The sequence below is a fragment of the Rhinolophus ferrumequinum genome, chromosome 8, assembly GCF_004115265.2.
Source record: "Rhinolophus ferrumequinum isolate MPI-CBG mRhiFer1 chromosome 8, mRhiFer1_v1.p, whole genome shotgun sequence".
Classification (NCBI taxonomy): domain Eukaryota; kingdom Metazoa; phylum Chordata; class Mammalia; order Chiroptera; family Rhinolophidae; genus Rhinolophus; species Rhinolophus ferrumequinum.
The window spans coordinates 23,721,456-23,745,602 of NC_046291.1; the positions used below are offsets into that span (position 1 = coordinate 23,721,456).

Here is a 24,147-nt window from a genome sequence, read left to right on the forward strand (position 1 = left end):
ATCATTTTGAAAACTCAATTTATATATCCATGTAAGACAGCAAAACTAATTTTAAAAATCTCAAGATCTCCAAGTTTGGTAATTCTGTTACTCAATTTAAACACATGGTATGTTCATTATGTAGTCTTCAATTTAATTGTACTACAAAATAGTTTTAAGCAATTACTTGGCATAATACATCACCTTAGGGGACATAAAGGTAAGTAAGTTTAACTCCCTTTCCTTGAGGAACATATAGTCCTATGAAAATGGTACACAATAAAATAACAAAATGATAAACTTAGAACTTTTGGGATACAATATGTAATCTTAAATCTAAAGTGTAAACTTAACTGCCAAGCGCAATGTCTTCCTGTGTTAGATGATACAAAAGTGAAATTTTTGGACCCTGCTTTCAACTAGCAAATCATGCTACCCATACATGAAGAGCTTCAACAAAAAAATGCAGCCATTGAGAGAGAGAAGGAGAGGTTTTCTAAACTTCCCAGGCCCATATTTTTTTAATTGAAGGTTATGACTCATTATTTGTTCAAGAGATTAATTCAAAAGATCTAACTGCTATTAAAATGTTAACTAGAATAAAAACCATGAGAATACAACAAATTGAGTAAGGATTTGTATGGTTGGTGAAACTTTTGTTTCACTTCACAAATTTGTCATGAGTCATTGGGAAAATTTCAATTTTGGCCAAGAAACTAAAGAAAGAGTCCAGAATTACATCAAGAGTTTATTAAGGGAACTTACAGACAGAAGCAATGTCTTGGGCAGCTGCAAAATGGTAGATCATAGTTCTCCACACCCAAAAAGGGCTGGGGCTGGTTATATACAGCCAAGTAGCACATACTAACACAAGTGGCTTGTAGTCATGAGGCATGTGTTTGTTAATAGCTGTATAATCCAAAGTGGTAAACAACTTAATAGACCTACTTATTTATACAAGAATATACCCTTCAGGTGACACAGACCCACCCATCTTAGGATGAACTGGCAGTCGGCTTGCTTTGTAAGATGGCGACCGTCACACCAAGTACTGGGCATCATTTTGCCTAACGTGAGTAAAATATATTTCTTACTGTGGGTTGCAGTAAAACAGTTCAAATATACACCCCAGACCAGGTCTGGTGCCCTGTGAATTATTTTCACAGCCTTTATACTCCCCATATCAAAGCACATGTCTCACTTTACTGTTTCTATTCTCATTGGTAGCATTGTCTGGTGCGTTGAGGGACAATTGCCTAAGTACACAGTGGTTTTGAATGTCAATAATATCTCGTAGTCTAATATGCTTGAATATTTTAATTGACAAGTAGCAAACTAATATAAAATATAATATAATAACTTATAAAATACAAATTAAAATTCAATAATATAAGGTGCTACAATACTATTTAACTGAGTTGGCAGGCACATGAAAAGAAGCCTTCTACAATCAGCTAAGTTCCCATACATGTTATGCTAAAGTGCAATACCACAGCGACTTCTCTGCCATCCAATGAGGAGTGACTTTGCCCTCTCCAACAGAGTCTGAATCTCAATCCTGTGGGAGAGGGGGTTCTTGTTTGTGTGTATTGTTTGAACCTTAAATATGGTAACTATTCCACTATATCTGCTGATCCTACAATTTTCAGTATATTCTCTGTACTTCTTACTAGCCAGTCCCTCATTACTCCAATACTCCAATCCCATGTTACACTTAATAATTTGCTATATTAAACTATCTCTGTTCAAATTACTGTGTGATTTAACTCTCCAGTTTGGACCCATACTGATACATCTGGTAATTGTATCAGATGTAATTCCAGCCACATTGACCTTCTTACTACCCTTAAATACATCAAACTTTTGCCAGCTTCAGAGCTTTTCTCTATGTGGAAATTTCTATCTTCAGAGCCTAAGCTTTATTTGGGCTCCATTCCAATATTATGCCCTCAGAGTGGTCTTCTCCAACCATTATGTAGAATGGTTTACCTCTCCCACTAACCATCTCTTTATTTTAATTTTCTTCATTGCAAATGGCATGACTTGACATTATATTCTATTTGTTTACCTGCTTATTGCCTATCTCCATTTATTTATAAAAGTTGATACATTTTAGAAATGGATTCAAGATAAAGATGAAAAAATCAAAGGGTTTTGTACATACAAACAAACATATTATGAAAATGTAAAAGAAAAAAAGAGGCTACTAAAAATAACAACAAACAGGTAAAATGTCATGAATTAGGGAATGAAATGATGAGGAAGAAAAATGGCAACATAACTTATTAGTGTGTTCAAATTGAAGTAATATTTGACCTAATAAACTGAAGATAAATATCTATTCCAAAGAGTCAGGTATGGAGAAAAAAGTAAGGATCTTCTATGCCCTGTCTAGGATCTCCACTCTCTTAGCACTCCACTATGTTCATCAACCTGGAAACTCTCTGAGTCTTGTCATTTTTGGTATTTTTATGAAGGCTTCACTACATATGCATGATTGATTAAATCACTGGCCATTGGCTATAGATTCAACCTGAAAGTGAGGGGGCGGGATGGGGAAGAGTTGAAAGTTCCCACCCTCTAATCACAAGGTTGGTTCTCCTGGCAACCAACCCCCAGCCTTAGGTGCATTCCAAATGTTATTGTTTAAAGTATAAAGTTAAAGTTTATTGCTCTCATCACTTAGGAAACTCTAAGGGTTTTAGAAGCTCTGTGCCAGAAACTACCACAAAGACTAAATATATATTTCTTATTATAAATCTCAATATTATAAATATCAAACAAAATTCTAAAGGGATTTATCTCTTATAAATCAATGAGACTGTTCTGAAATTTAACTGGATAGATGAATAAAAATTTGAGAGTAATTAAGAAAGGTTTACAAGGAAGTATAAAGAGTGTAAATTGCCAGATATTAATCTCTGTTTTACAACAATAATAATTAGCTAATGCTGTACTGATTTAGGAATAGACATGAGTTCAATGGTAGAAAACAAGTAGATACAAAACACTCAAATATTTACAAGAATTTGATACATAAAAAATGTCATCCATCAAATTAGTACAAAGGATACATATGTCAATAAATAATGTTGGTATAATTGACATACTCCTTAGAAAAATTTAATTAGGTCTATCTTAAATTAGCGTATTTTATTCCCCAAATAAAATCAAGATAGATTAAGATTTAAATGCAAAAATATGAAATCATAATAGTACTAGAAAAACATAATCATGGAGTAAAGAACTTGATAACAATGTAATGGCCTTAAAAACAACACAAATGCCCATCAACAGGGAATGGATAAACAAACTGGTATATCCATTCAATGGACTTCTACAAAGCAGTAAAAAAAAGAGAACTATTGATATATGTAATAGTTATGCTGAGTGAAAGAAGCTGCCCCCCGCCCCGCAAAAGAGTATGTTTTCACTTTGTATAAAATTCTAGAAATTTGCAAATTACTCTATAGTGACAGAAAGCAGACCGTGGTTGCCTGTGGATGGGGAAAAAGTAGAATAGGAAAGGGGAAATTACAAGAGGGCACAAGGAAACATTTGGAGGGTGATGGGTATGTTATCTTGATTGTGGTGATAGTTTCATAAGTATATACAATATATAATAAGGCAGAGAGTGATTGGAGCTAAATGAAGCATTGGAGTTTTATTTAATTCTGACTTTGAATAGACAAGTAAGTACCTATGTTACATTTTTCAATGGTAACCATATATTAGAAACAAAAACTTGCCTTCCAGTAGAAGAAAAATGGGGACTAGAGAAAACTCATTAATCAATGAATAGGCAGAGAAGAAGAGAGTAAAGAACAAGCACAAAATAAATTAAAATGTAAAATATAAATCCAAAATGAAAGTTATCAATACTGAATACTCTATTGAAATAAAAGATAAAAATTATCACATTGGATTTAAAAAGTATGTATCTATATATCAATATGTCTATATGTCTATATATAGCAGGGGTGTCCAAACTGCGGCCCGCGGGCCAACTGCGGCCCATGATCCATTGTTAATTGGCCCGCAGCAAATTCCAAAAATATATTTAGTTTCCTTAAATAAACCAGGTGAGGCAATACGTACTTCACCTCGAGTGAGTGGCCCGGCTGTTTGTGTATTTTACCGCATATGGCCCTTGGTGAAAAACGTTGAAAAAAGTTTGAACACCCCTGATATATAGACATATAGACATACAGACCTATATATAGTTTTAAACAAATTTGTCTCATCCCCTGGAGGATATGTTATGCCTGCTTTTTCACTCTATTTTATCTAACTTTTCATTACGTAATCATTTTAATAAAAAGTCTGAGTCTCAGAATTTTGCAAGATGCTGAGTTTTCATAAGAAGCATAAGGGCTAGATTAAAAAGTAAGGTTCCCATCCTGGGCAGGATATCTTTTATTTTCCTCCAACCTCTGCTCCCTGACCCCATCCACTCACCACAATCCTCTACCTCCCTGTCCTGGAAGACTGATCTGTATAAATTCTACCCAACGCTCCCCTGCCTCTGGCTCCTGGTTGAATCTTGCAGAGGAAACTGGAAGGCAGAAGGACAGGGATTTCTTTCACAAGGCTCCTCCCTCCCAGAGCTTTGCCCAAGGCTGATTCTGGGGCCTAGAGCTGACCAGAACTGTGACCACTGATGGCCACAGCTCTGGTTAATCACTCCCTCCATAGAGTTCTCCACAACTGCTCCCTCCTTTTGTCCTTTCAGGCCTAGAGCTGATAGGCGTCCTGCTAGCCTGATCCCTGGAGCACTGCCCTGGCTCTAATGGTTTCCCTACATTCTGTCCAAACCTTTGTAAACAAGCCATTCTAATCTCTTTGCCAATTACCCAGTGCGACTTACTTCCAGTTGTTTCCTGACTGATTGTATCTGAAGCCCAATTTGAGAAAAAATAACCTTGATTCTCACTTCTACCAGTTTCCTAAGAGACCTTTACTACTCTTCCCTCCCGCCCCCATCCCACTCTTAAAAAAAGCATGGATAAATCCGCTCCTCTCAGCCTATCCTTTATACCTAGAATAATAAGATTTTTTTTTCAATGACATACTCTTGGATTTATAAAGAAAAGACAAAGTATGAGGTTGGCTGGCTTCCAGCTGGGTAATTTTAGGTTCCTCCAAAATCTGTGACAATCATCTGACTTATAAAAGCCTGCAGAAAATGTTCTCTTGACTAGGCTTCCATGATTGAGGCAGATATTAGTAGTTCAACACAATTATTCACCCCCCATTGAACTAACTATCCTTACTCTTTATTTTCTGTCCTGCACCTCAGAGTCCCCAAATATTTCTAGTTAATAATTTATATTAGGGAGTCCCATAAATTACATCACATTCCTAGAGCACTGTTCCATATAATGAGATGCCAGTGGACTACTTCCATGAGAATTTCAAGGGAGACAGGGAGGAGGAAGGCTGTTAAAAATGCAGGTTCCCAGGTCTTACCCCAGACTTACTAAACCAGAATTGCTGGGGATGTAACCTAGTAATCTTTACTTTAAACAATATATCCTGGTAATTCTTAAATACCTTTAATAAGATTGGAGGACAGTTGCCTTAGAGAAACATGTAATGCATGACTGCACTTTTAAGCCTACATCCAAAACAATTCCTACATGGAAACACTGAAATGTTGACAGTTATGTTGCCGAGGGTGCCAGATGACTACATTTATGTAATGTTACAATCAAAACTTATTTGACTTAAAGTAATCACTAACTGTACAGTTGAGTCAGGTAGTCATTGACTATTTCCTAACAGATCATGTCAGTTCAGCTGGTGAGGGAATGCACAAGACAAGCCTCCATGGATATAAGGTGGTGATCAGAGACTAAAAATGTGTCTCCAACTTAGATAATCAAAATTGGTTAAGCAAATTCACATTTTAATTGCTTAATATTTAGACACTCCATTTGAAACAACAATGAAGTTAACAAGGCATTCTTTTATAATCTTCATTTTAGATGTTATTCAAGCACTAGTTTATTTGGCTTAAAGTGTGAGCTATACTGGAGTGAGTAGTTAATTAAAAACTAAAATGATCAATAAATATTTTTATTTTATTTAGGACAGCATTATCAGACATAATCAACTTTTCACTAAGTAACCAATAAAAGTTGTTTTAGTTAACTCACGAACTATCTAATTAACATGTGAGAGAAAAATTTAGAAAATTGAATAAAAATGGTATGGGGATATCTCATTGTATGACATGATAGAAATGTTCTTTCTGATTCTAATATCCATGATTCTACAATTGATTTGGTAGAAAAACATGAAAATGAAAATTGTATGAAAATATGAATACTTTATTCTAAATGGTATATGTAAAAATAACAAAGAGAAGCACATATACAAAAAAATTAATGATGTTTATATCTACCTGGTGAGCTCATAGATTATTTTCATTTTTAAAGACATATTTATACTTTTTAAATTTTTCTATAATTAGCATGTACCTTTTTATATGCATTGAATAAATAATACATTGTGACAAAAAAAAAAAACAGAGTTGACAAAGGTAAGAATTAATCTATTTTCCAAGTAACTGTGGCTTCAGGCAACCAAGGTATTATTAATTTGGGTTGGGAAATACTCGTAGAGAGCAGCCAAGGCAGAAAAGCATGCTGGAAATAATCTATGAATGCAGAGAACTATGGAAATCAGTCTTGACCCTGTGCAGTATTTAACAAAGCAGAAATTAAGTCCATGCATAAGGTAATTAAAGATGAAATCTCACATTAATTTTAAAGAAACTATTAGGTTGGTGCAAAAGTAATTGCGGTTTAAAAGGTTAAAAATAATTGCAAAAACCACAATTACTGTTGCACCAACCTAACAGCAACCTGTTCACCCATTGCAGAGTTCAGGGAAGAGTGATGCTCCGCTCAGTCAAGGTCAGGGCAGAAAGATGAAAAACTGGATTTGTTTGATACAAGTGGCCAGCTTTTGTTCCTAGGATATTTGCATTGCTTTGTTATTAAAGTTCTCTTCAATTCTGATTAATACATGAATTCTTCCAATGAAGATACATTAACAGCAGCAATTTCTGAAAGGTCTATCTTGTGCATCATTTCCATGGCAACCAGCCACAGCAGCTAGGCAGAGAAAAGACCTAATTCGGTCTTCTAAAGTGCCACAGATTCATGTCTAATTCACTCGTGTGGGTAAAAGTGGGCAGTGGGTGACTATGTGCACATATAGGTCAAGGAATGCATATATACGCAGATGTTTGAATGTGACAATATCAGAGATGGGAGAAAACAATGTCTGTCCATAAAGAAGAAACCTTAGACATTATAGTTGGCTTTCTCTTTTCAGGCAAATCAGGTTGGAGCCATTAACACTTAATTTTGTCAAAGAAAATATAACCATGACTTGCTATTTACATTTGCAAATTTCCAATGCTTACTATGGTTGAGAAAAATTGCATAAGAAATATATTTAAGGCAAGAAATTACTTACACTTAAAATTTTTAGAATTTGTGTAGAATGGAATTAGTGTAGGATGAATACGAGGATACTCAATAATTGATATGGAGAAAATGTACAGATACGGTCAGAATAATTGTCATAATAATTATAAAATGATGGTGACATTATTATTTTTATTGGCTTAGCCAGCCTCCAAAATAGCCCCAAATGATACCTGCCTCTGGGTATTCACAGCTTCATGTAGTCCTCTCTCACTCTGTATAGACTATAGCAGAAGTGATGGCATGTCATTTTGGAGATTCACTTATAAAAGACACTAAAACATTGATCTTGGCTGCTCTCTCTCTTTCTGGGACAATTTGTTTTAGAAGAAGTTAGCTGTAGTGTCATGAGCAGCCCTATGGAGAAACCCAGATGGTAAAGAACTGAAGCTTCTAGTCAACAGCAATCGAAGTGAGCTTGGAAAGCAGTCTCAAGCCCAGTCAAGCCTTCAGATGACTGCAGCCAAGACCCTGAGCCACAACCACCTAACGACAGTGTTTCTGGATCTATGATCCTCAGAAACTGTGTGAAATAATAAATTTGTGTTAAGCTGCTAAGATTGGGGGTAATTTGACATACAGCAATTGATAGCTAATACAGATTTTGGCACCACGATAAAATCCTAAATTTTGGAAGTGTTTGTGAACCAACCAATAGGCACAGGCTGTAAAAACTCTGAAGCATGTGTTAAAATAGAAAAGCATAAATTGCCTTGCACAAATTGCTAATAGTTATCCTGAACTTTGAGAAGGCTGCCACTGAGGGCTTAAGGAATGTAAGAAGCATGTGATTGGAAACTGGAGGAGGGAGGATCTTTGTTTGTAATGGCAGAAAGTTGCCTGCCGTGATATGGAAAGTTAAAGAAATGTGCTTAACCAGCTAGTGGATCTAACTAAGGAGATGTCCAGATAAAGTGTTGAAGGTACCTTAGGATTTCTTCTTGCTACTTATAGTAAATCGAGAAAGAAGATATATGAACTAAATGAAGAACTGTTAAGAAATAATGAGCTGGAATTTAATGATTTTGAAAAGTCTCAGTCCCTCCAGATTGGAAATAACACAGAAATTAAGAAATGCTTCAAAATTAAGGAATGCTCTTCATAGCAAAGAGCACAGACCAAATAAAATAAGTGTTCTTCTCTCAAGGGCTTACCGTATAACGTAGTTTGGCAGATTAACACATAATAACTAAATGTAATACAGCAAATATATGGTAAACAGAAATTATAACAATGTGGAAGAGAGCACGTTGCTATAATGTGAGAGAGGAAGGGTTGTAGAAGCCTTCATGGAGTGGGTGTGCCCCTTAAGCTGCACCTTGAGCGCTGTGCAGATTTGGGCAGGGAAAAGAGGTGTCATAGTCCTTTGTTTATCTCAACAAAGGATCATCTTGCCTAAGATATTCCAGAATCACCATATCTAGACTTTCAATGGGGAGCAACCATGTGCTATGGAAAAATGCAAAACACATAACTAATAGAAGGTACAGAATATACAAAATAATTAATCTGTATGTATATGCCAGACAATGTTTGATTCTATGAGTCAGCAAGGAGGAATGAATCACTGCCTCTGTCCTCAAGGGGCTTCTGTCTTAATCAGGGAAAATAGGTAAATAGCATGACTTTTAGTTTAGAGATTATGTGCAGACTATATAAAAAAGGAATACTTAGCCCCAAGTGAAGAACTTAAAAAAAATATAATGGGCTGATTATTGAATTGAATCTTGAAGGACCATCGTTAGATGAAGGCAGAAAAATGCAGTATAACATGAGGAATAAATTATTCAAAAGTCAGAATTTGAAAGTGAGCGTTGAACATCTAAGGAATTCTAAGTAAATCAGTACAGTATAGAATAAGTGTGAAAAAGAAATAGCAAGAGAGGAGTGGGGAAAGGTAAGCCTGGGGATGATCAGGCAGATTTGCGCATGCTTACTAAGGAGCTTGAAATGTATCCTGAAAACTATGGGTGGCCTCTGAAGGTATATTAGATAAGGAAGTGAAACAATTAGATCTGTATTTTAAATCACTTTTGTAACAGTGCATATGTAATGGATTAGAAGGAGGCAATGATGAATGTAGAGATACCAGTTGGGAGAAATTGCAAAAATCCAAGTAGAGATGATAAGGACCTGAAGGAAGGCAATGACTAAGGTTGGAGAGGAGGGGAAAGCCTATGCGAGATAGTAAGAAGGCAGAATGTAAAGGACTGGGGGTAAAGTGAACCTCATATTTTTAACAAGGATGTCTGGGTTGATAGTGGTACCGTCGACTAAAATAAGAAGTATAGAAGAATGTACTTGGTTTTTAGAGAAGCTGAGTTTGAGGGGCCTGTAGGTATGAGAAGTGATGTCTATCAGTCTCTTGATTACATGGACATGGAGCTCAAGAGTTGTCTAGATAAGATATACAGGTTTTAGAGTCATCAACATATAGCTAGTGATTGAAACTGTGGCAGTGGGTAAGATCACTCACAGGGCGAATGTGGAAGGAGAGGGAAACACAGTAGAGGAGGGCCATGGAAGAGAAGCCAAAGGAAGTCTGGAAAGGATCAGTGAGAGAGGTAAGAAAAAAGAAAAAAGAAAAAAAAAACAGTAGAGTGTAATGTGAGAAAGGTCAAGGAAGGTAGTGTTAGAAAGGGTAGAGTGTCCAGAAGAGCTAAAATGCTACACAACCCAGTTAGACAAGGACTAAATAACTTCTATCCTTTTGTTTTACTTTTTCTTTCGTAGTCCGAGGGTAACCTGGACATAATCTTCTTCATTTATGTGTTTACTCTTTATCTATCTACCCTTCTGGAAAATGAACTCTTTGAGAACAAGAACTTTGACACTGCTGCAACCCTTGTGTCTAGAATAAACTTAAAAGATATAGAAGTGAATGAATAAATAAAAACTTAGGCAATACTGTAACTATAAAGACCCTAATTCTATTTTTTTCTTTTTGTACATTGCAAATGTACAATAAAAGATAGTTCTTATTGTTATTCGCTTTAATCTGTGACCTAAGTAACTACCTTTTCCCCAAATCTGATTTAATTATGTCTTTGTTAGTAAGTTATTATTATCATCAAATAAAATGGGAGCCTTGGTGTGTGTCTGGTGGCGGGGGGGTGGTCATCATGATTGTTACTTTTGAATAAGTGGAGAAATAATATAGGAAGAGTCTGTAGCCCTTAAAAAGGACTGTGGTGGGCACATTTAGGGGAGTCACCCCTGATTTCCATCTGATGGTGTTCACACCCTTTATAATCCTCTTCTCTTGAGTGAGGGCAGGACCTGCAGCTTTCTTATCACCAATAAAATATGGCCAAGAAGATGTGATGCCATTCTCATAATTAGGTTATTTGACGTGACAAAGGTGATGAGATATCACTCCTGTGATTGTTATAAAGTCTTTGCATTAGCAGACTGAAATTAGATAGAATTTTTTTCCTTTGCTGGTTTTGAAGAAGCAAGCTGCCATGTTGTGAGTTGGCCGATGGAGAGGGCCACATGGCAATAAACTGTGGGTGGCCTCTGGGAACTGAGAGCAGCCCCCATGCAATAGCCCGCAAGAAAACAGGACCTCAGTCCTGCAATCACAAGGAACAAATTCTGCCAACCTGAGGGAGCTTGTAACTGGATCTTTCCTCAGTCAAACCAGTGATGAGATTGCAGCCCATCCTGACACCAGGATTGCAGCCTGGTAAGACCCTGAAGCAGAGAACCCAGCTAAATTGTACCTGGATTTCTGACATACAGAAGTTGTGAAATAATAAGTGTGTGTTGTTTTAAGCCAGCAAGTTGTTGTAATTTGTTACACAGCAGTAGAAAACTAATACAAGAACCATAGACAGAAACTACAGAAAAACAAAATTTGGTCAAATATAAAAAGGACATTCCTCTAAACAAAGCTATCTAAAAGTAAAATGAGCTTTAATCTGGGAATACCAAATTCTTCATTGCTGAAAGTGTTTAAGTGGTTAAAATGTTGTTAGTGCACCAGATCTGGTTGGTTTTCCTCACAGGATTCCTTCGACATTAAAAATGATATGACTTGAAGTACTCATCACCAACATTGACCCAGTACAGTGAAGCACGTGGATAAACACAAACAATCTCTGCTTACACAGCTCAAGTCACTGTCAAAAATTCATATTCTCAACCAGCAAAAGATCGTACTTCTGGGTCACTTGCTTTTAAAGTCCAAAACAAAGACACAAAGATAAAAAATCTCTTTACATAGTATTTTTGAAAGTATTACACAGTAGCATTATGGTTAAAAAGCAATTATGTTCATATGGCATCGTGTTTTCAACAATTCTAAGAAATGTTTAAAAAATACTACACCCCTGTAGCCATGTAGCCTGGTTCTGGTGCCAGAAGGAGATAGATCATTTTGAAGTTACCACATGAAAAGACAAGCTAATACTGAGAGGAAAAATCTGTGAATCATCTTTTTTTTTTTTTTTTGATAAAGGACTCATATCCTGAAAATATAAAGAACTCTTACAATTCAAAAGAAGACAACCCAGTTAAAACTTAGGCAAAAGGTCTGCATAAATGTTTCACTATAGAAGATATCCAAATAGCTAGTAAGCACATGAAACAAACAAATAAGCAAACAAAAAACTTAACCTCATTAGTAATTAGGGAAATGTAAATTAAAACCACAATCATTTCTTACTTCAAACTCACTAGAGTGGCTGCCAAGGACATAGAGAAAAAGTAAACTGTCATCCATTTCTGGTGTGAACATAAAATGGTATAGCCATTTTGGAAAACTGCTTGGCAGATTCTTTAAAAATTACACATAAATTTACCATACAACCCAAGCAGTTCCACACCTAGGAATCTACCCAACAGAACTGAAAACATATGGCCACCCAAAAACTTGTACATATGCGAATGTTGATAACAGCATTATTCATAATAGACAAAAAGTCATTATGAATGACAAAAAGTCACAACCCAAATATCTATCAGGTGATAAATGGATAAACAAAATGTGATATATCCATACAATGAAATATTATTCAGCAATAAAAAAGAATCAACTATGTGTACATGCTATGATATGGATAAGCCTCTATAACATTATGCTAAATGAAGGAAGCCAGATGCAAAAGACCACATATGGTATTATTCCATTTATTTGAAATGGCCAGGAATGCAATTATATCCAGACAAAAAGTATATTAAGTTACCATTTGGATCAGGGTGAGAATGCGAGTGAATGAAAATGGGCACAAGAGAGATTTTCGGGTGATAGAAATGTTCTAAAATTGGATAGTGGTGATAGTTGCACAATTCAGTAAATTTGCTAAAATTTCATAACCTTGTACACTTAAAATGGGTGAATTTTACAGTATATAAATTATATCTCAATAAAACTATTTTAAAAATACTTCCTTTTAAAATAATATCCACTAGATAGTAACCTCATTTGAAAGTAGAGGTATGCAAATGGTGTCATGGGCTCTGGTCCCCTAGAGGGAGCTTCTAGTTAGGTACAAAGGCAAACCTTATGAATCCAGGCTTCCATCATTTCAGCAGGGAGTGGGAACAAGTGGACTAACGTTTGTCCATAGGGCAGGCATGTGTAAGCAAATTTCACCACGTACACAACTAGCAGGGGCAGTGTTAAAATGTTGACAAAGAACATACTTTTCAATCTCCTGTGAGTACTTTATGGAAGTACCCATTTTAATACAAGCTTCTGCTGGTAAAAAGTATTCTCATACATTAAAGCAGATCTGTTCATATCCCTACCAGATAATCTTTTGATAGCATCATTTGACTTTCTGCATTTAAATATTTAAAATATTATCTAATTCAGACATCTCATTAAATCAGACATGTCTTCCCACTTCCACTCTAGTTTGTTTAAACAAGAGCCACTGATAGCATTCTGGAATTACTAATCTAACTATACTTTGACCAAGAATATGTACACATCATGCACAGACACATTCTAAGAACAGAGGCTATACAAGTAGCTAAAAATGCATATTTAATTTTTGGTGGCTGAAGATACATTTTTGTCCTTAGCATTGCAATCATGTACCTGGAATGTGATGGACCTCTTTCTTGGGAAGTTTGAGACGACAGACTTCCATCAAAGGAGTTCCCTCGGTGGCAGCCTGAAATGGTGGTCTTGGGTGAGATGGAATCTGACTGGAAAGTTTCACAGACCACCTGGAGTCCCTTTTGGAGGTAGAGATAGAAGATTAAATTGTTTTTTTCTTCAGGTATATCCTCTAGAATCAGCTATCATATTACAGACATTGTTTTTTAAATTAAAAAAAAAAATGCAGCATAGCTAATTATAAGGGCATAGACTGAGGGATTTTGCCTTCACCCAAGAGGGAATGGAAACAGACTTCTAGAGAGCACCCATGTCATTCTAACCATTAGGCTAACTATTTTCATACACTTTATTCCATTTTTCCCTTGATTTTTCCCTTTTCCAGTATCCATATCCTGTACCCACAGAAGAGTTACAAACCAACAATTCATCTAAGATATGCCAATACTGAGGTGAACTGAACAGAGTCACGAGGCTAAAACCAAGCAACCGGTTAGAAAGTGCTAATCAAATCCAAGCCAGACATGAAAATGGAGGTGCAAGGTTCAAGTTTTCCATCACTCATCAGAGTAGGGATGTAATACATGTTTCCAACTGGATATGACCTTTATTCTGAGCAAAGACTGAGAGGCTAAAACTGCATGCTTTGTATCCTGGAAGCGGTGCTTAACTAACTGAAGGCTAAGCAGGGTCACATAAGAAGGATGATACCAGGTGGTGGAAGGCACAGAGAACCAGAGAGAGGAGTCCGGTCTTGAGATAATGGTCAACAGGATCACTAAAGATTGCTAAGAAGGAAGGCATATGACGAAAGGACAGCATCCTGCAGATAATAAGACTCTATGGAATGGTGAGTTAATAAATAAATAAATGATGCATTAGAAAGATTATTTAGGCGTTAACTGAATTTATCTGAAGGAGCAGAGGTAGACAATCCCATTAGGTGGTTCAAGTTGCAATCTAGTTAAGAGGACCCTGATTTGGAGGGTAGTAGTAGGCATAGAGAATAAAGAGCACATCTGAGCTACATACGAAAAGAAAACAAAATATGATTTCTCAACAAGAAACCAAAGAGGCTTAAGAAGAATGAAATAGGAGATTTATGTATTTCATTGTATCTAAGATGTCATCAGTTATAAGACAAACCACTTGTTATATTTGATTAAGAAGAAACCCTATGAATTAAACTAGGACACTTCTTATCAATGAGGACTTCTTATTTTATATTTATTAAATGAGTTATCTTAGACATAGCTACGTAGGCATAGCTTTTGATTATATATCCATCCTGTGTATACGTAAAAAGGAAAATATAAGTGAAATAACTTGGTGTAGGTATTCCTAAAATGTTTTCACTTTTAGAAATTTTGACTCAGAGTTGTTGATATGCTTTTCCATAGAATAACTTTCTGTATCAAGAGTGCTATTTCTTAAAAGACTGTTCCATTATTCCCTCTGAAAGATTCTTCTAAAGCCATTGATCCTGATTCTGCAAATTTAGATGCTGGGAATGATGAAATTCATGATGTGCAGCAATGAAAACTGTATCAAAACCGCTACCAGGCAGGAGATTGTAAGATCTCAAACACACTCAGTATCAAAGATGTTGAAAGTGGAAAAACAAAAATACGACTTAAAATAGGTAAAATATAGCATATAAATCACAGTGTCTGTACTTAGCAATAGCTCAGTAAACACCAGATATAATAAGGCTCCAAAATTTCCAGTTTTCAGGGTAAAAAGGATGATGATACAACTGGCAATAATACACCAGTGTGAATGAGTATCCAATTTTGATGGAAAGTAGCAAGTTTCATTTTGCCCACGTGAATTGGAAGGGAAGGCACGTCACCTAAACACATGCTAAGTAAGTGGTAGTATATACCGGGGCTACCCAAAAAACGTATACACATGACTTGTATTCATCTTTTGTGATCGGTATATATTGAGTATTACAATTTTAATACAGTTTTTTGCTTTCTTAAAATGTGTATACTTTTTTTGGGGGGCACCCTCTGTAGTTCTACATGGCTTTGAACTACTCTGAACTTCATTTCTTTCTTTTCCAAACCAAATACTGCATGACAAATTTGCATTGAATTATAGTCTGTTTTATGATGCATCTTTTGTTTTGTGTGGATTAGTTCTTGACTCCTCATTAAACTTTCAGATTCCTTAAGGGGTACGACTGTATCTTGTGATTCCTTTCTACTCCCTCCTCCCCACCTGCTGCAGCACTACCGTACCTATATCAAGATTGCCTAACAAATGTTAGGGGATTCAGTACTTGACTTAGAACAAGATGATACTTCAGTTAGTGTGGGATGAATAATGATATTTAACATTTAATGTTACATGCTAGTCACTAACATAAACCAATAGTTGGGCACTCCCTTGTTTCAGCACCCCACACTTCTGGGAAGTGCCAAAGATTATTTTCCACACTGATAGATAGGAAACCTAAAGCTTTTCAAAGTTTCACATTCAGGGAGGAAGAGCCGGCATGAAAGCCAAGTTGGATCATTCTAGACCTCATGTCTTACCATTGACACTACACTGCATCCAAAGAATGACCTCCTCCTTCCTTTTCATGATTAAAATAAACTCACCTCTCCGTGTCTTGTGTCCTGATTTGGTGATTCACAGGTCTGACTCTGACTGTTAATTGGAGAGCTTCTCTTAGCTGCAAAGATGAAAGAAATTCCATCATAAATTTTATAAGATTATAAGTTTATTTTATTTCATTAGTTCATTTTATTTTCAAGTAAAAAATCTATTTTAACAGTCCATTATCATGTTGAACACATTTAATAATGTATGTTGTAAGAGAAAGCAAATAACCAATTCAAAAACCTAAGTATTTCTAGGTTGTCAATCTAGATCTTTTCATCTATTCAGTCTGACTCAAGAGGTTAAGGTGCTAAAAAGTTAGGAATACTATTATAAAAATAAGAACATTAACTTCTACATAGTACCTAATATCTGCCAAGTCCTGTTCTAAGCATTTTACACGTATCAACTCATTTAAACCTTAAAGTAGAGTATAATAACATAGGATACATTATTAGACCCATTTTACAGATGAAGACATAAGGCAGAGGAAGTTTAACTTGCACAAGTTTACTTGGCCTTTATATGAAGGCTCCAGCCCAGGTTACCTGGCTCCAGGTTACCTGGCTCCAGTTAATGATCACATTAACCTGCCCCTGAGGTACAATTCAAATAAATTACATCTTTACCTGAGGATCAAGAACCACAGGAAACTAAGATGGCAATGCCACATTTAAATTGTGAGTAAACTGGTGCTAAGAGGAAAGTGATTTACCAACCTTACAAAATAAGAGACCAGGGGAGTGTCAACTATGTGCTATTGCTTTTTCTCCTGGCTACGTTTTCTAAGCTGAGTTTAATTTTCCCTCAGATACTGGGCACCATTTCAAGTCCACAGGTGTCAGGCGGAGGAGAAAGGAACCCACTGTGGATACCATCCAGAAGCAAAGGGAGAGTAAAGGGAATAGACCAGGTGCTATTCACCTGGACATGAATTCTTAATAGTTTTTGTACATGTGTTAAATGATAGTTTAGGAGTGAGAAGGGGAGAGAGAGAGAGAGAAAGAGACAGCTAAATTTGAAGTGACCTCTCCGTTCATACAGGAAAGTGATATGATTTTTAAAAAAAGAAAGAAAACCCTTAATTTCTTTAATCAACATAAAGATACGGCTTTTTCGGTAATAGTTTTGTTTTACTGTAGCATATTTTATTTTTATTCTGTCTAATTTATCCTTTTTTTCAGTTTTTAACCTCATACATCTGTCTTCACTCTCAGATTGTTTTAATCCAATGAAATTAACCTCATCCCATCCATGGAATCTGAAGTAGATCACTTCTGACTATGACATCTTTACTTATTTAGTTCCTTGATATTTGAATCATATGACAGAATGTTACTCTTGATTTTGTAGCTTATTTCAATAGTTAATGCATTGTGTACATGCAAGGTGAGGGGTTAGTCTACTTTTACTGTATGAAAAATGTCATCGTCCTTTTGAATGACTACAGTAAGCATGATTTGTCACTTTAAGCATCTTACCATATATATGAATAATATGGCACTCCTAGTTTACAAAATCCCTTAATATATTATGGACCTTGTAAGGTTATGTTAAGTTATAGAGGAAAAAAGTATGTAAGAACTTGTTTATAGTTTACTTCCCTTTACAAAGCCCTTTTATATGTTATCGATATATATTATTACAATTTTAATACAGCTTTTCCCGTTCTTAAATGTGTATACATTTTTTGGCATCCTCTGCATTTATTCCTCGTAAGAACCCTGTAAGTACTAGTAATATATTTTAACTCTCATATTACAGGTGAGGAAACTGAGGCACGAGAACTTTAAATGGCTTACTCAAAGTCACACAACATGACAGCATGTGTCCTCGGAGTTTCTCATCATGTGAAAGAGCCCTGTACCTGGGACATTTAGATAACTACTCCCTAGAGAAATGTTCTTCCTCTTGGCTTCTTAAGGGCAAATGCTCCCATCACCCTCATCCCTGCACACGAGGGAGCCTGCGAAGACCGCCCCACTGGGTGTCTGAGCCACGCACCTGTGATGATGTTCCTGATGGGCTTCACCAGTGCTGTGAAGCCAGAAACTTCGGGCTGCCGGTGCTCCCACATGGGCTGCCATATAACAAGCCCGCTGGCCAGTCGGAATGTGAGATCAGATTCCTGGGGGAAGAAAAGATCTATGTCCGATGAGTGGCCACTAAGGACTGGTTGAAGGGACCAGTTAATGCAAGGATTAACACCATTCACAAGATTATTTTCAAAATAAGTTGACCTTCCACGTCTTCTTTCATCACGCCAATGAGTGCTTCCAGGGTAAACCGATAGCCCTAAGTTATCGTCATAATTACTACAGAAATCATGGTGGTCTACTTTAGACAAAATTAATATTTAATTAAAATTCAGCTTTGGGCAAAGCATGAAACCCACAGATTATTGTTTTGTGTTAGCAGTGATGGAGGCTTATTTATTTCAAGTCTTGGCAGATCTCTTTCCTTGTGGTAATCATTATTATTCCTCTTAATGATTTAACTGTCCTTTCTTCCTCATAAGGCAACATCCTCAGATGCGTGCATTTTGACTTTCTATTCTCCGGTCCATCTCTTGTTCTTGAGTTTCATGGAATCAGGCACATATATTTAGATTTCTCCTAATGTATTATTTTGTAATGCTGCCTTCTCAACAATCTTTAATTCCTTGAGGTAGTGATATATCCAGGCATCCTCCCTCTCCCACAGATCCATCACCATCAAAATGTTTAACACAGCGTTAGGAATTGGGTGCACAATAGTCGCTCAATAAATACTTGCTGAATTGCACTGACTTTACAACCCAGACTGATTCAATTTATCTACAATTTAACGTCTCTTCCAGGGAGCACATGCTGTGCTTCATTATTACATCATTTTGAGAGGCTATGTTTAAAATGCAATCTCATATTGTATAAGTACAAATATATGACATTCTGAGGTTGCATTTTAAACCATTCAGTCTCTTAAAACAGCATAGAGATGGAAGCTGAGAATATGATAGGAGATGAATGAACATATCTGAGAACTAGGAATTCACTTAGGGCAATGATTTGCAACCCTGGCTTGCATATCATAATCTCCTGGGGAGCTTTTAAAACACAGGAGGCCCAGGTCCCACTTGCTCCCCTAACCAGACCAATTAAGTTAGAGTAGGTATGAGGTTTTCTAAAGTTCCCCCTGGTGACTCTCACGCGTAGCTATCAGCTATTGTGTTGAAAACCACTGATCTAGAAAGATAAGAGCTGAGGAAAAATAAAAATGACTCTGCAGATGGTGAATCATTGTAGCTCAGTGTCAAAGGAAACTTCAACTGGGAAGGCTGATGAAATCCCTGAATAAATCTGCATATGGGTAGGGAGAGAACTCTCTTTAGGCTATAGCCTGGGATCCTGGCACCACAGCAGTGCCTATTATGGGAAAACTTCTAGGACTCCCTGTGGAAGTACATTCTTTCTACAAATACTTATAGACCCCCTACCATGTATTTGGTACTATTCTAGGTTCTAGGATACAATAGTGAACAAAGCATACAAAATTTCTGCTCTCCTAGCACAAAGGAGAATAAAACAGGTAAAGGGATGTGTCAGGCAAAGTGTTGCTATTTTAGACAGGATGGCCAGGGAAGGCCTTATTGTACAGGTAACTTGAGTAAAGCTCTGAATGAAATGAAGAAGCTGCCATGTAGATATTTCCAGAAAAAGCAGTATGTGAAAAGAGATCAGAAAGTGCAGGGTCATAAGTATGCCTCACGTGTCAAGGAGACTGTAAGCCAGGAGTCAAGAGCATAAGTAATTTTGACACAAATAAAACTCCAATGGACACTGCAGCAGGAAGTGAGCCCTTATATGAAAACCCTGGCCTTCAACATCTGGTCTATCCTGGTGACATTTAGCACTCACCAGTAGTTACTATCATCATTTTGTTTGATTTGATATACTCCCAATTAGATTGTTTCTCTCTTGAAAACAAGCCGATATGTCCTTCTGCTGTGCCTCTTCCCTCGAGCAACAATACTTAATCAATAATTAATTTTACTTTCCCCAATAACACCATTAAATATAATCACTCTTCAGACCTGCATACCTGCAGAACCTATGGCCTCCTTCTATTTTCCTTTGTAAGTCTCTTAAGTTGGCTGAATGCGTAAATTCTGGGACCCAAATTCGTCTTATGGAGTCCCCTGTCATGGGTCACCAAATGCTATGTATGCATACACGACCAGAAACTCATAGCTGGAGAAGATATCATTCAAACAGCTAAAGGGAAGGTGGTCTAGAAAGGTCCTGGGAAAAACCAGAGGGTGTAAACATTGGAAGATTCAACATCCCACACTTCAGATGCTTTTCTTGCTTGCACTAAAAGCCTGTTTCCATGATGGCATGAAGCAATTCTAAATGTGTTTACCAGTAGCTTAGAGACATCTACTGAAACTATTATTTTAAATTCCATTTTAAAGTTGTTTACTTCACACATGTGGATTTTACAAAATCTCCTTGAGGGCTTAGATTTTGTTTTATTCCCTGCTGTTTCTCCAGCACAGTGACTAGCATAGAGTAGGCATTCAATAAATATTTATTGAAGGAATAAGTAAAAGATGATCAAATCAAGAAAATATTGATATCATATTTGAAGTAGATCCCTTAAATGTAATAAATATTCAGTTTTTTCACTGATAAAATTAATTTTGGTCTAAAATGAATAATATATTTGATAGAATTTCTAGGTTATTATTTCATGTGAAATATTTGAGCTAGTTATGGCACTGTGCTAGCTATCCAGAACACAGTGATAATTCCTACCCTCAAACCGTTCAGAATCTAATGGGAAAGACGGATCTATAAAGAGATAATGATAGAAACAAACTAAAACTAACAATAAAGATAAGTCTAGAATATTACAGAAATAGAGGAGGAGGGAAGATGGATTTTGAATGGAGTTGCAAAGGATGAGGAGGCGTCTTCTAGGCATATTGGGGTACGAGGGCATTCCAGGCAGCAAGATCAGTATGAGAATAGGCCTAGAAAAATCATGTTATGTTTCTGGGGAGACCCCAAGCATGTGGAGCTCACAGGCAGAAGTATTCAGGTGTGCCATTGGAGGGCCCAGGTACCACACTAAGGAGCTAGAGTTTCACCCGCTGTATGATGAGAAATCAACAAATGAAGCATGTTGGTGCTACCGTCAGATTTCATTTAAGATAGATCACTTTGGTACTGAACTTGGATCTTATGAGACTGTGAATCCAGTTAAAAAGTGGCCCAAGTAAGGAATGCTGAAAGCTTGGGTTAACGCAGTCAATAGGGATGAAAAAGATGCACATTTGAGGACTATATGGGAGACGAAATGAGAAGGACTTTATGATTAGTGGAATGTACTGGCAAGAATGAGAGAATCAGCAAAGATTGCTCCTAGTTTTTGAGTCAATGTGAATGGATCCGTCACCTGAAATACAAAACATCGGGACAAGGGCTCATTCCAGGGGAAATCTGAAATAGATAATTCATAGATGATCTATTTGAAAAACCTAGTTGGCAATTTACTCTAGAGGTCAGCAAAGGAGTCAAATTTAGAGATGTAGAATTAGGTGATCTCAGCCTACGGTATACAAAGGGTGAATGAGGCTGGAGAGGAGGTCTTCCAAAGAGAGGATAGAGTGAGAGGAGCAAAGGGTCCAGGGTGTCTCTCTGGCAAAGACTAGTGTTAAAGAGGCAGGCAAAGAAGAGAAGCTCTCAAAGGAGATCAAGCAGCAAAAGTCAGGGATGCAAGGAGAAGCGGCAGAGTGTGGCGTCCCCAAAGGAATGGAAATTTTCAGTAAGGAAAGACAGTAGTTTCAAATGCAGCTGAGGTTGAGTGAGACGAGAACTGCAAAACAAAGATTAGGTTCAATAACTCACAGGTTGTATATGACCTACCTTAGTGAGAAGAGTTCCAGCATAGACGCATAAAACACGGGATAGTTCTGTGGAAAGTCAATTCATTTCGAATCCTGCCTCAGTTAGTTACTTATGAGCTTGATTATTACCTCTCTGGAACTCAGTTTTCCCTTTGGCAGAATGCAAACATAGATATACACCTCCTTATGGGTGGTTGTAAACATTAGAAATGTGTGAAAACTGTCTGTTACATAATAGAGAGAAGCTGAAGCAAGGGTATGAAGTCGCGGAGTAAATAGGAGGTGAGGGAATGGAGGCATGGGCTCATGTCTTGACAGGACGGCAGCCTCACATGTCTCCTGCAGCATCTTGTCTGATAAGCGCTTCAACCTACAACACTATCTGTGGAAGCACCAAGTGGGGACTAGAGGAAGTAAAGTCAAAAAAAGGACGGACAAGTAGGGAAGCACACAGGGGTTGGAGACCACAAATTTGTGGAAACACCAATCTGGACGGCTGTGTGGTTTCTTCCTGGGAGCAGGCAGAGCTCTGGGGCAGGCACAGATAAGGTGGGTTTTGCTCATGATCTGGGGTTGGAGTTTTGAAGGGCAAATGCAGATGAAGGACAAGGAGCAAAGGACATTAATGGTGCTTGTGAGGAGGAAAGCACGTGGGTACAGTACGGATAGGAAGAAAGACAGGGCCTGGACAGGCAAGTGAGAGGTTCAGGGCAGTGGTTCTCAATCAGGGGCAATTCTCACCCCAACCCCACCCTCTGGAGATATTTGGCAATGCCTGGAGTCATTTGTGGTTGTCACAACTCGGAGGGAGAAGGTACTACTGGCATGCAGTGGATAGAGGCCAGAGATACTATTAATATCCTACAGTGCACAGAACAGCCCCCACAGCAAAGAATTATCTGGCCCAAAATGCCACAGTGCTGAAGTTGAGGAATTTTGATAAAGGATTTTACATTCCCCAACTATGTCGAAAAAAGCAAACACCTCGCTCAGAAGGAAAAAGCCTTCTATGGAAATTGACTGACTCATTGATATTTTTTTATTCCCTATAGCATCTAGAACAATATTTCCCTCAGAGAAATAATAACATGATAAAACAATAATAAAGCTAGTAGAAAAAGCTAACAATAACTGTCTTACTGTCTCATAAATACTCCAATCCCAGGACACAGATAGACCTTGGTACTCTTGAGCCAGCTTTCCTCAACTATCTGTGTAGTCTCTCTGGAAAGAGGATCTGGCCTCTTTCTCTTAATAATGCATAATATTAATAGTAATAAAATGCCAACAGTAAAAGCAACCATTTGTCAAGGCCTTTAGATGTGTAATGTTGACCACTATCGTTTGTTTAATCCTGAAAGTGCCCCATAAAATTGTTCTTATGTCCAATTTATACATGAGAAAACTGAGGCTTAAAAAAGTTAGTTGCTCGATATAGTAGGAAATGGCAAGCACAGATTCAAAGGCAGGCTTGTTCCCGAAACTTGAACTCTCAGCCACGTCTTCTGATACAATTCCAGCCATTCCTATGCTTCCATGTTTTTAATCCAGAGGGTATTTCCCCACAGATAGACATCTATATACATTTATCAATGTTTTAAAGGAAACTTCTTTCCTGTCCCCTCCATTTTCAGGACTATGTAGCTACATATTATATAATTGCTACTTTTAGCACCTGGATAAGCTTCTGATAATAACTTGGGTTCACTCAGTGAGTCGATCTTCAATATTGATCGAGCGCCTCATATATGCCAGACATTATTCTAGACACTAGAGATACAATGTGACCTGGACAGACAGCATCTCTTTGCTGAAGAATGTATTCTGGTGGGGTGATGGACAACAAACATGTAAACAAACACATAAAATAGTTTCAGGTACTAAGAGCTACGAAGGGGGAAAATGGACCGTCATGTGCTAGTGTCACTCAAGTATCCAGGGAAATACCTTCTGAGGTGGTGACATTGGAGGTCTGAGTAAATCAGTGAGAAGGACAGGCCACATGAAAGACTCGGGGCGGAGAATGGGGGTAAATGTTTCAAACAGAAGGAGAAAACCAGTGCAAGGACCTAAAATCCAGAGTGAACTTGTCTAGTTTG

The 24,147-nt window shown here is 37.2% G+C and overlaps 1 protein-coding gene across 14 annotated transcripts in view; it reads right to left on the reverse strand.

Annotated features, from left to right (window-relative positions):
* The window catches only part of UNC80 (unc-80 homolog, NALCN channel complex subunit), a 187,430-nt gene that overhangs the window by 155,865 nt on the left and 7,418 nt on the right, over positions 1-24,147 (reverse strand). For all 14 annotated transcript variants that reach the window (XM_033111946.1, XM_033111945.1, XM_033111944.1 and 11 more), the window contains exons 5-7: positions 18,163-18,286; positions 16,158-16,231; positions 13,528-13,667 (exon numbers count right to left, since the gene is read on the reverse strand). In XM_033111946.1, the coding sequence (XP_032967837.1) occupies positions 13,528-13,667; positions 16,158-16,231; positions 18,163-18,286 (338 nt within the window). The remainder of the gene's footprint in view (positions 1-13,527; positions 13,668-16,157; positions 16,232-18,162; positions 18,287-24,147) is intronic.